This window comes from Crocodylus siamensis, chromosome 1 (assembly GCF_052110815.1).
Source record: "Crocodylus siamensis isolate JL-2025a chromosome 1, ASM5211081v1, whole genome shotgun sequence".
NCBI lineage: Eukaryota > Metazoa > Chordata > Crocodylia > Crocodylidae > Crocodylus > Crocodylus siamensis.
Genome location: NC_143395.1, coordinates 425,083,997 through 425,096,891, shown reverse-complemented (window position 1 = coordinate 425,096,891; position 12,895 = coordinate 425,083,997). Strand labels below are relative to the sequence as shown.

At 50.0% G+C, this 12,895-nt stretch overlaps 1 protein-coding gene across 1 annotated transcript in view; it reads left to right on the top strand.

Moving 5' to 3' along the window:
- Positions 1-12,533, top strand: part of LOC149875737 (nuclear GTPase SLIP-GC-like) — a 61,459-nt gene extending 48,926 nt beyond the window's left edge. Inside the window, exons 16-19 of the mRNA XM_090031133.1 lie at positions 3,532-3,640; positions 8,863-8,999; positions 10,761-10,851; positions 11,906-12,533. Coding sequence (XP_089887259.1) covers positions 3,532-3,640; positions 8,863-8,999; positions 10,761-10,851; positions 11,906-11,967 — 399 coding nt within the window. The 3' untranslated portion in view covers positions 11,968-12,533. The remainder of the gene's footprint in view (positions 1-3,531; positions 3,641-8,862; positions 9,000-10,760; positions 10,852-11,905) is intronic.
- The last annotated feature ends 362 nt before the right edge of the window (positions 12,534-12,895 follow it).

The window sequence follows — 12,895 nt, the reverse complement described above, 5'->3', positions numbered from 1 at the left end:
CGCAGCAAGAGCCAGAACATCAGGTGCTGCAGAGCCAAGAGCAGAGAATAACCTCAGTCCTCTGATTCCAGGCTTGGTTGACTCTGGAATTACTAAGAGCACCCTTATGCCTGCTCAGGGTCAGATCAATCATCAGTTTGGGGTCAGGAAGAAATTTTGCCCCTGGTCAGATTGGTACAGGCTGTGGCGGGCCAGTAGGGGGTGCTCCTGCGTTGAGCCACCCACCTCCCTGCTCCTGACCACCTTCCAGGCCTGAATGCCTCTCTAGGGGCGCCTTATGCTCAGCCGACCCCTCTCCCGGAGCATACTCACTAGTCTGGGGTAATATCGCCACCACCACCCCGAGAAGGGACTGTCTCAGCCCTGTGTCCTTGGGGAAACACAGGCCTAATAGTCCAACGGGTACTTGACCCGGTACAGGCACTTGGGGCACTTCCCCAAGTCAGGGGGCAAAAAGTAAAGTCTCCCTTAGTCCACAGACCTAAGGGGTCTCTTAGGCATAATTTAGACCCACCCCTCAATAAGTCTCCCACACCAGTCAAAAAGGAGAACTTTATTGATTACAAGGGGTAGGGGGAAACTAGGGTACAGGGTTGAGCAATATCTTAGGAATCCTAAAGAGCAAACAGTGTGGCTGAGGTAGCCCTTTGATCACGCATCTGTGTTACTGCCAGCTAAATATCTAATCAGATTTCAAGTAGCTTACTCACAAGCATCTTCCAGAGGCTGGTGAAATTCCCCTCTGTAAGCAAGTGGTTTCTAGCTCGTGAGTTTGGGGGAGAGAGCCAACTTTAGATGGTAAAGCTCCTCTGTGTCCCCCGCATGGCTGCTGCTTCACCTTATGGCCGAAGAGAGAGCCCGCCTCCTTCCCTCCCCTAACTTACATAGCCCCTGTGACCTCATTCACCTGGGCCAGTGGCCGTCAGCCCCAGTTGGCTGTCAGTCAACCAATTTGAAATACATCACCTGTTACCAGGCAGATTCCACCTCCCCAGGTAGATGCCCCTCACCCAGGTAACAGATGCCAGTCCCGTAGGCAGAGGGAGCAGGTTTCCCCCTCCCTCAGGGATGCAGCCAGCTCAGGTTGCCTAAAGAGACCGGCTGAGGTGTGAATCCTCCGTGCTGGCCCCTCTAATCACATAGTCACAAGGCAGAGATTTTGGGGAGAAACCAAGGTGGCTTTCTGCCACACAGTCTATAGGGGTTTTTGCCGTCCTCTGTAGCAGGGGAGAGCAAAATGAGGACCACAGGCAAGATGGGGCCCACCAGGCCATTCTATCCGGTCCACAGGGCCCCTAAAAAATTTAGAAAATTAATATTTATCTGCCCCTGGCTGCCTGTTATGCAGCCCTAGATGGGTTGTCAAACCTCAGTAAATGGCTGTCTGCCCAAAATAATTGTCCACCCCTGCTATGTATCCTCTGCCTGATATCTCTTGAGTATATATTAACTATCTTTTATAGAAGCAGGATGTTGGCTACTGTGGTCCCCCTGCTTTACTTGTGGCAGGTTTCGGTGTTATACCTTGTGTTGCATTTGGGTAGATGGGAGTTTTATTAAGAGGTTATAGACTTGTATACAACAGTTTGGACAGGGACAATCCTGCCTGAGGCAGTGGATTGGACTAGATGACCTTATGGAAGTCCCTTACAGCCCAATTTCTCTTTGATTTCTATCATCTAATGGCTTATGTAAGTTATGCCTGCAGTCACGGCTCGGAAAGACCATCATGCTAGCTGGGCTAAGTGGGTGTTTTTAGTCAGTGACATTAGGACTGTGACGGGTCAGTAGGGGGCACTCCTGCATTGAGCCTCCCACCTCACCGCGCCCATCCACCTTCCAGGCTCCACGTGTCTGTCCAGGGGCTCCTAAGCCCTGGCAGGCCTGTGCTCAAGCCCCACCACAGAATCCAGGGGTAACGTAAGCTGCCACCACCCCGAGACAGGACTCTCTCAGCCCTGTGTCCTCAGGGAAACACAGGCCTAATAGTCCTATGGGTACTCGACCCAGTACAGGCACTTGGGGCACTTCCCCATATCGGGGGCCAAAAAGGAAAGTCTCCCTTAGTCTGCAGACCTAAGGGGCCTCTTAGGCATAATTTAGACCCCGCCCCAATAACTCTCCTACACCGGTCACAAAGGAGAACTTTATTGCTTACAAGGGCAGGGTGAAAATAGGGTACAAGATTGAGCAATACTATAGAAATCCCATCGAGCAAAACAGTCTGGCTGAGGTAGCCTTTTGATCATGCATCTGAGTTACTGCCAGCTCGATATCTATCAGATCTCGAGTAGCTTACTCACAAGCATCATCCCGAGGCTGTTGGAGATCCCATTTGGAGGCAGACCATTCCTTACTCATGAGCTATGGGGGTGAGAGCCAGTTTCAGATGGTCAAGCTCCTCTCTAAGTCTGAGTCCCCCACATGGCTGCTGCCCCCTCCTCCTGGGTAGGCTTAACTTATATAGCCCCTGTGACCTCTTTCACCTGGTCCAGTGGAGGCCAGCACCTGTTGGCTATCGGCCAACCAATTTGAAATACATCACCAGTTGCCGGGCAGACTCTAGCCCACCAGGTAGATGCCCCTCACCTGGGTAGCTGATACCAGTCCGGTAGGCAGAGGGAATAGGTTTCCCCCCTCCCTCAGGACTTTAGCCAGCTCTGGTTACCTAAGAGATAGGGTAAAGGTGTGTCTCCTCTGCTGGGCCCATCCTAATCAAATTGTCACAGGGCAGAGATTTTGGGGAGAAACAAAGGTGGCTTCCTGCCACAGGGACCCGCCTATCTGCTTTGCATGTCAATCAGAGTCAAGTCCCTGCACATGCCAAAGAAATCTGGTTAGACCAGCAAGAAATAGCAAGAATTAAAAATGACCCAGGACATTTTTATGAGATAGCTCATATTCCACTCTGCCCCAGTGCTACCATAACTGGTATAGCAGTTATGTTTGGTGGACTACCAGGATGAAAACGGAAAGGCCAGTGGTAAGCATTTGGGAGGCCCAGCTGCCCAAGACCGTCGCAGATTAGTTCTAAGCTTGATATCTAATACGTGTAGTTACCAAACCTGCCCTGCTTCCCGGTGAGGGACCATAGTCAGCTACAGCTGCAGGGCCAGAGATTGGACAGCAAGGATTTGACAAGGAGAGGAAATAGTCAGATGGATGGAAACTCCAGAAGAGATTCAAGGTCTGTGCATTCAATCAGGGAAATGTGAGATGTAGCATGGAAACAAGGGTTTGTGACATGGGGGGCAGGAGTTAGGAAAGTAGACGCTAGTTAGGGTGGGATCAAAGGTCCTATAGTCGTTAGACAGAGAAAGGCGCTGCACAGCTTGCAGGCTGTTCATGGTTTTCTAAGCTCTGGCCTTAACGCTTCCCAGTCCCACAAATGCCATTTTCATTCCAGGGGTAAGCAATGAAAAGACCCCAAGGGGTCCAGTTGCCTTTGTAGTCCAAACTGTTTCTCTAGACCATTTGACAGAAAAAAGGATTGAAGGGACATTGACACATGCTTTAAATTAATCCTTGCAGATGAACGTCATCCTGAGTGCCCTTGACAGATACATCCTCCGGAAGAAGGCGGATATCTACCTGTCCCTTTCGCTCTCCATTCAGAATGATCTCAGGCCATATTATGACGGTAGGACTGGTTCCCCTCAACAGTTCTGCATTTATTAGTGTTAGTTTGTCCTCTGGCCCCCTGAGATGTTTTCCCCAAGTGATGGAACAGCATGCTTTAATATTTTGCCGTCTTCCACTGCTCACACACAGGGACCCTCCCAGTTTCATTAGTACCAGCAAAGCAAGTAGGAGATCGTGTAATTTGGTGTCTTTGGTGATGTAGGTTTGGTGGGTATTGCACCAGGTTCTTGGGGACAGGTGTCAACAACCCCAAGGATACCCCCCAAATCACTTGTTATTGAAAGTCTTCTCTTGCTTCTTCTGCTTATTCAGAGCCTCATAGCATTTAAACTGGACTCTGAACTGAAATATTCAGCACCTAAGGATCAGATTGTTACCCTTGTCTATGAGTGGAGGAGTTCCAGAAGGGCTGAAGCAGCCTAAAAGGAGGAGTGGGCTCCTGTGTGAAGGCAGGGAAGGGAGATGGTGATTGGAGATGCGTTTTAGCCCAGGGGTTGGGGGCTGGCACAAGTCAGTCCCTACTTGGTGCTATGCTGGCACCCACATATAGCAGCACTTCCCATGGGCGGAAGCTGACCTCCATCTTCTGGCTGGGGTACGTGGAGACACGGGGGATCTTTCATGCTGAGGAATATGGCAAGGTCTTCATTCTCCAGGGCAGCCAGCCCAGCTCCCTTTTCCAGTGGTAAGTTCATGTCACTAGAAGAGCCCGCCAGGTATCTCCTTGGCAAGGGGCATCATTATCATACATTCATAGATGCAGGGTTTGAAGGGACCCAAGTAGATCATCAAGTCTGACCCCCTGCCCTGGACAGGAGTGAATACTGGGCTCATACAACCCCAGCTAGGTAACTGTGAAGCCTCCTCTTAAGACTCCCAAGGTAGGAGCCAGCACCACTTCCCTTGGACGTTGGTTCCAGATCCTAGCCGCCCTGACTGTGAAATAGTGTCTTCTAATGTCCAGCCTGAACCTTTTCTCAAGCAACTTATTGCCATTATTTCTCATTACTCCGGGGGGTACATGGGTGAACAGGGTCTCCCCCATACCTCGCTGGTCCCCCCGGTAAGTTTGTAGATGACCAGCAAGTCCCCTCTCAGCCTTCTTTTGTGGAGGCTGAACAGGTTCAGGTCCTGTCGCCTCTCCTTGTAGGGCCTGCCCTGCTGCCCCAATCATGCCGGTGGCCCTCCTCTGGACTCTCTCCATGTTGTCCACATCCCTCTTGAAGCACAGCACCCAGAACTGGATGCAGTAGTCCAGCTGCGGCCTGACCAGTGTCGCATAGAGGGGGAGGATCACCTCCTTGGACCTGCTTGTGATGCATCTGTGGATGCATAACAAGGTACGGTTAGCCTTACTAACTGTTCTCACATTGGCAGCCCATGTTCATTTTCGAATCAATAATGACTCCAAGATCTCTTTCTGCCACTGTGCTGATGAGAAGGGAGTTCCCCAGCCTGTAGGCATGCTGCTGGTTCTTCCTACCCAAGTGCAGTACTCTGCATTTGTCAGTATTGAATCACGTCCTATTCTCATCCACCCACCCCTGTAACCTGTCCAGGTCCAGTTGTATCCTGTCCCTCCCTTCTAGCGTGCCCACCTCACCCCAGACCTTGGTGTCACCAGTGAATTTGAACAGGGTGCTTTTAACCCCCTCGTCCAAGTCGCTAATAATGAGATTAAACAGTACGGGCCCAAGGACCAAGGCTTGGGGAACCCAAGTGCCCACATCCCTCCAGGTTGAATATGACCCATCCACCACCACTCTCTGGGTGAAGTCCCTCAGACAATTTGCAACCCATCTGACTGTGTAGTCATCAGTGCCACAGTTGCCTAGCTTTTTAATGAAAATGGGGTGGGAGACAGTGTCCAAGGCCTTCCTGAAGTCCAGAAAGACTATGTCCACCACGACACCTGCATCCAAGGATTTTGTGACCTGATCATAGAAGGCAATCAGGTTGGTCTGACAGGACCTGCCCCTAATGAACTCCTGCTGGTTGCCCCTGAGCATCGTCCTCCCTGCTGCTCCTTCACAGATGTGCTCCTGGATAATCTTCTCAAAGAGCTTCCCTAGGATCAAAGTAAGACCAATGGACCTATAGTTGCCCGGGTGTTCCCTCCTTCCTTTTTTGAAAATGGGGACCACTTTGGCCATCTTCCAGTCTTCTGGCACCTGGCCAGAGCACCACAAGTACTCATAAAGCCATGCCAGGGGCCCCTTGATAATCCCTGCCAATTACCTTAGCACCCTGGGGTGGAAAGCATCTGGACCCGCTGATTTGAACACTTCCAGCCCCTCCAGAAGTTCCCTAACTCAGTCCTCCCTGACCCTAGGCCTGTCAGAGTCTCTCCTGAGTCCATCCTGAATCTCAGTGGGGGACTCCTGGTCCCCGCACAAAAAATGGAGGCAAAGAATTTGTTAAAAAGGTCTCCTTTTTCCTCTGGTGCAACCACCAGATTGCCTAGTGTATCCCAAAGGGGCCCCACGTTACCCAGTGCTTTCTTCATACTCCCTATATATTTTAAAAAAGGACTTTTTGTTGTCCTTGATCCTTGATGCTAGCCCTAGATCCATATCTGCCTTAGCTTTCCTAACAGCCCCGCTACAAGCCCGAGTGATGGAAGTATACTCCTCTTTGGTGATAGCCCCTCCGTTCCACTGGGTGTATGCCTCTTTTTTTGGCTTTCAGGCATTCCTGAATGCCTTTGGTGAGCCAGGGGGTCTTCTGAGCACTCTTGCCCCCTTTGATTCTCACTGGGAATGTCACCCCTTGGGCTCGGAGGATCATCTCCTTAAGGAATGACCACTTTTCTTGGACATCCAGTTCCCCAACTCTCCAGGAGCCCAGTGCTTCTCTTACTAATCTCCTCAACTCATTGAAGTTGGCCCTCCTTGAAGTCAAGGGCTACTGCTTTACTGCAGACCCTTGACACCCTGTGCTAGATAGTGAAGTCCAGTAGGCAATGATCACTGTCACCCAGGTGGTCAAGAACCTGGATTCCCCTCACCAGGTCATTGCCTGTGGCCAGGAGGGCATTCCTCTTGGTGGGACTGTGCACCTCCTGGGTTAGATAGAGGTCCTGTATTTCTGCAAGGAACTTTCATGAGCAGTCCAACCTGGCTGACTGCTCCTCCCAGCAGATGTCCAGGTAATTTAGATCACCCATGATGACTACATCCCTTGCCTTAAGTGCCTCCACAAGCTGGCCTGAGAATTCACAGTCCAGCTCTTCCCCTTGGTTAGGTAGTCTGTAGTAGACCCCCACCATTAAGTCCCTTTCCCCATGACCCCACTGTATTCTGACTCAGAGCACTTCAGTTTGCCCCTCCTCTGACCCCATCCTGTTAGTTGAGGACGTGTATTGCTCTTTGACATAGAGCACCACGCGCCCACCATTTCCTCTCCATTCTATCCTGCCTGTATAATCTGTAGCACCTAATGTTTACCGCCCAGTTGTGGGATGAATCCCACCAGGTTTCTGTGAGCCCTACTATGCCTGGGTTTGTACTAGCTATCCAGAGGGCGTTCCTCCTGCTCATTCCCCATGCTACAAGCATTAGTGTAAAGGCATTTAAGGCCTTGTATTGATGCATGCACCACCCCACAATTCTTAGGACTATCTGGACCCCCGTTACTTACTTGGGTACTCGTTGTGCTCATCACCCATCTTGGCTGGGAGGTGTTCTCCTGTGGCCCCATCCCATTGTGAGGCTAGTTTAAAGCACACCGTACAAGATCAGCCAACCTGGAAGAAAAGACATGCTGTGACTATTAGCACCACAGCTCTCTGAGTGCTCTTGGAGCACTGGCAGGTACCAGAGGATTGGAAAAGGACCAAGGTGGTCCCCATTTACAAGAAGGGGAGAAAAGAGGACCCCAGCTATTATAGGCCAGTCAGTCTTACCTCAGTCCTTGGGAAGACCTTTGAGAAAACTATCAAAGAGTATATCTCCAAGGGTCCAGCAGGGGAAGTAATGCTCAGGGGCAACCAACATGGGTTCACTGAGGGCAGATCCTGCCTGACTAACCTGGTTTCTTTTTATGATCAGGTCACAAAGTCCCTGGACCACAGGTCAGATGTGATCTTTCTGGATGGCTAGATGGTCACACCCAGAGAGTGGTGGTGGACAGGTCATTTTTGGCCTGGAGGGATGTAGGCAGTGGAGGCCCCCAGGGCTCATCCTTGGGCCCACACTATTCAACATCTTCATCAGTGACTTGGATGGGGTGGGGGTGGTGAAAAGCACCCTGTTTAAATTCGTGGAAGACACTAAGATGTGGGGAGAAGTGGGCATGCTAGAAAGAAGGAAGGCTACAACTAGATCTGGACAGGTTACAGGGGTAGGAGGATGGGAATAGGATGGAATTCAATACTGACAGTACAAGGTGCTGCACCTGGGGAGAAGGAACCAGCTACACACCTATAGGCTGAGGAGCACCCTTCTTGTCAACACAGTGGCAGAAAAGGATCTTGGAGTCACTGAGCCACCAATGCGAGGAGGCAGTCAGAAAGGCCAACTGCACCTTGTAGTGCATCTACAGATGCATCACAAGCAGGTCCAAGGAGGTGATCCTCCCCCTCTATGCGGCACTGGTCAGGCCGCAGCTGGAGTACTGCGTCCAGTTCTGGGTGCCGCACTTCAAGAGGGATGTGGCTAGCATTGACAGGGTCCAGAGGAGGCCACTCGCATGGTCAAGGGGCAGCGGGGCAGGCTCTACTAAGAAAGGCTAAAGGGCCTGAACCTATTCAGTCTTCATGAGAGAAGGCTGAGAGAGGGTCTGGTGGCCATTTACAAATTCACTGGGGGGACCAGCGGGAATTGGGGGAGGCTCTGTTCTTCCAGGCACCACCCAGGGTTACTAGGAATAATGGCCACAAATTGTTAGAAAGAAGGTCCAGGCTAGACATCAGGAGACATTACTTCACAGTTAGGGCTGCCAGGCTCTGGAATGGGCTCCCAAGGGAGGTGGTGCTCTCTCCTACCTTGGGGGTCTTCAAGAGGAGGCTGGACAGGCACCTGGCTGGAGTGATATGATCCCAGGACCCATTCTTGCCTGGGGCAGGGGGTCAGATCTGATGATCTGTTTAGGTTCCTTCTGACCCTAAGTACTATGAAACTGTGATACTGTGATTTTGCACACCTAAACCCAGTCCCAGTCCTTCTCCCCAACCCACCCCAGTCTGGTATAGTGCTGTGACAGTTCCCTCCTTTGCAACAGAGGCAGCTAAGGTAAAGGGGAAGCAAGCCTGCCAGAGGATGAAAATGATCCTCAGGGAGAACATAGGCAAAGAGGCCAACGGTGGGATGTTTGAACGGGCAACAGAGAGGATGAAGGAGCAATTCGAGAAGCTGAAGGTGAGTGATGATTTTCCCTTCTGCTCTGGGCTGTGTCCATGGATTGGGCAGTGCTGTACAGCACCCAAAGCAGCTCACAGCAGCGGCCTAGGCAGGGCAGGGGGAATTTCGAGCAAAAACATTTAAAGAAATCATCTACCACAAGGGATGTTTCTTGGCCACTCAGTGCAGAAGTGACTTCATTTTGATCTTCCAGGTGTCCTCAGAGGCCTTCACCTTGCAAACACTTACACGTGCACTCGGCCTCAAGCACATGAGAAACACCACTGACTTCAGTGGAAGCAGTCTCCGGCTTCAAGGCAGAACACATCCTAAATAATACAATACATGCCACAGACCGGCACTGTACAGACACCGTGCACAGCAGACATAGCTTGCAGCAACAAAAGTCTATTTCTTAAGGAATAACAGGTCCTTTTTAACACTAGGGACTGCGTAAGAAGCAGCATTGTCCCTCTTAACAACATGCCCACAGGAATAGAGGGCAAACCTGTTCTGAAATGAATCCAAGCATGGAGCAATGGTCTCAAGTTGCAGCAAGGCAAGTTGCGGGTAGATATCAGGAAAAACTGTCTCTCCGGGAGGGTAGTAAAGCACTGGAACAGGCCACCCACAGAGGTAGTGGGACCTCCATCCTTGGAGCTTCTGAAGACCTGGATAGGCAAACTGAGGCTGGGACAATGTCGTCAAGGCTGGTTCTGCTTTGAGCCAGGGGTTGGACTAGATGTGACCTCTTGAGGCCCCTTCAAACCTCATTTTCTATGATTCTGTGATTCTATCTTCCTATTTCTGTGTGCAACTTAGCAATGCCCACCAGGCTCACTGAACCTCCCTAGGAGCCCCTGTGAATTCTACTTGCCATAGCGTAATACAGGATGTAGAGATGGAAATTAGGTCAGGAAAGGTCTGTGTGCCAGGGGCTAATTTCCTGATTCCCTTGACCGCCTGTTGATGGAGCTCTCTGTTTTTCCTGATCCCCTTCATCTGCGCCTCTGACCTCCCCTCTGTTCGTTGGGGAAGGGACAGCAGAAGGGGCTGTCCCTCAGCTGGTGTGTCATGAGCAACCTTCTCTGGAGTCTGTGAAGAAAGACTGATTTGGGCTAGGTGAGGCTCTGACATGCAGACTTTATTCTAAACTCAAGTAAAAAGCACCATGGAGATCAGTACCTGAAGCCCTCACCTCATCACAAGAGCTTTTCTGGTTCCTATTGAGGTTTTAAAGTCAGCAGATACCCAGAGCGGCAGTCTTGCAGTTAAATCTCCTGCCATCCCAGCAGGCTGTGCACAGCGGTCGTTTGGCCCGAACGGGCTATCAGGCTTGCTGTTTCTACGTCCGCTTGAGGCAGGGATTAAATCCTAGTCAGGGCAAGTCAGCCCTTCATCCCTCCGAGCTGGAAGCAGCTTATTGTACTGAGCGCTCTGGAGGAGACCGGACAGCCCTGCCCCAAGAAGTGATTGTGAAAATGGCATTGTCCTCACTGTCTTTCCCATGACGCCAGGGCAACTGGGCTCCATTCACAAGCCTCCTGCCACTTCAGTGAGCTCCCCTAACTGCTCCCCCTGCCCTCCCTGCACACGCACACACTGCCTCCCTTCGTTATGTACTTATTACATTGATATGCAAAAGGGCTTGGTCGTATGTGCTGTATGACTTTGGTGACAGCTGTCTGACTCCTTGCTGTGACTGATCGATTGGCTAATGGGTGCGAAGGGCTGGGAGATCTCGTCCATACTCACGTGCTGACCACTTCTTTGCCGCAGAATGATATGACAGAGAAGCTGCTAAGTGACTTTTCCAAGATGATCAAACTTGTCTTTTCTCGCTGGGAAAGGATTGCTGGGGCCCTGCCAGGTAAGAGTCTGAAATCTCCTGTCAGGGAGCTGCGTGGCTGGAGTCGAACTTCCCAGCACCCGTCTTGTCCCCCTGCTCCCTTCCCATCTCCCCCAGTTAAATGAAGTTGGATGACAAGAGGTTTGCTGGCCTGGAAGCTCGTTTTCCTACTGACTGGGAGGAACTCGATGAGGTCTGGAAGACTCATTCGAGGGTGAAGTTCCTTTAAGCAACTGGGGGGACAGACACCGAGCTGTGATGGAGCCGGCTGTTTGCCCCAGGGCAGGGCTGGGGGTGAGCTTTGGGACAGAGCTGTTCCTACCTCCTCCCTCTGTCAAAGGGGTTGGGTGGAGGGTGCCCACTGGGGTTGTGCAAAGCCTCCCCCAGGCCAACAGCGTGGAGGGGCTCTTGACTGCCTAGCAACCTGCCCTGCAGCCGGAGGAAGGGCCACATGGCAACCTCAAACCCTGGCCTAGGCCAGGTCACTGGCACAGGCCACAAACTCGTGAGCCAGGAGCTGTGCACTGGGTGTTGGACTGGACCTCGTAACAACACTTGGGTTTGCCAGAAAATCTGGGACCTGACCCCATTGCTGCTGAGTTGTATCCCAGCGCCATCACTAGGCTGTTTCTTCTGCTGGGAGAGCTGCCACTTACTCCCTGTGTGATGTGGGCAAGTCCTGCTCCCTTTTCTGTTTCTGTAAAATGGGATCAGTGCTCATTTACCCACTTAGCAAAGTGCTCAGAGGTCCTGGCAGGAAAAGGGCTTCACTGAGGTCTGAGGATTATCCCAAGAATAAGTCCATTTGTAGAAGTGCAGGTAAGCGCATAGATGTCCAGTGTTGTAAAATTAATGCAGTTTGCTCTGAGGCTGGATCCTCATTCCATGGGGTCTATGACCATGGCCATGCAGGATACATCACCTGAACAAATTTGCCTGTAAGTTAAAAGAGTTGCACTTGTTTCTATTCATTGTGTCGCGGGTGGCACTGCTTTCCCTCCTTAATGAAGGTGAAATGGCAGATCCTTTTTAAACTGTAAGACAATCCTGTTCTAACTTGCTGTTCTTTTTGCAGATTTCAAGAGAGAATATGACAACATTAATGGCCTTCTTGAACGTCTCGAAAATTGTGAATAAGAAGATCAGGAGGAAGTTCTTTTAAAAAAAAATATTTCTGACTCATCAAGTTATAGAGATTTTATTCCTTCTCTTTCTAGCAACAAAGTTATAGGCTTTATTAATTTTAATCATGCATGATGTGAACAGAATCATTTCAGTTCATTACTTTCTTACTTTTGCATATATAATTCAGGAATTATTAACCTATTTGAGTGTAGCATTGATTAAGACAGAGATGTTAAAGATAGAGAAGATGTGAAGATAGAGATAGTAAGTTAGAGGTAAGACAGATGATAAGATAGAGATTTCTATTAAGATAGAGATGATAAAGTGTTCAGTCCACCCTGCCCTGTGAAAATCAGGGAAAGTGAACAAGATAAAAACTTGTTTAATGCATTTGTAATACACTTTTGCAGCAATTTATAGAGAATATCTGTTTTTACTCATCCTGTCTAAAAAAAAATGGTTGAGGATTTTAAGAGCAAAATACAAAACATGCACAAAGCTTCTGATAAAGTGTTGAAGTCAATGCAAACTTAGAGAAATATAAAGTTTACAGAAGTAAAGCTGCCCAGGACTTGTTGCCTTCAGCATTTCCCAGGTTCCCATGCAAACAGCCCAGAATAATTTCAGTTGTCAAAACAGTAACATTTTTCATTTTGTGGAGTTTCAAGAAATTTGATGAACACCTGAAAATGTTCTCTGGCTGTGGACTTGATTCACTAAAGCTTCTGGTTCTTTGAGCCCACTGCTGAGAAGATGTTTGGGGCCGTTCTAGCGTGTGTGTCTACTGGGGAAGCTTACGGGACCTTGGCAGAGGAAGGGTGGTCTTGGTAGCAAGATACAGGGTAAACCTGTGTGCAATTTCTTGCTCTGCCTCTGTGGATGACTTTGAACCTTCTTTTTAAGGTGTGTTTTGTTACACATTTAACTGTTATTCAGCTAA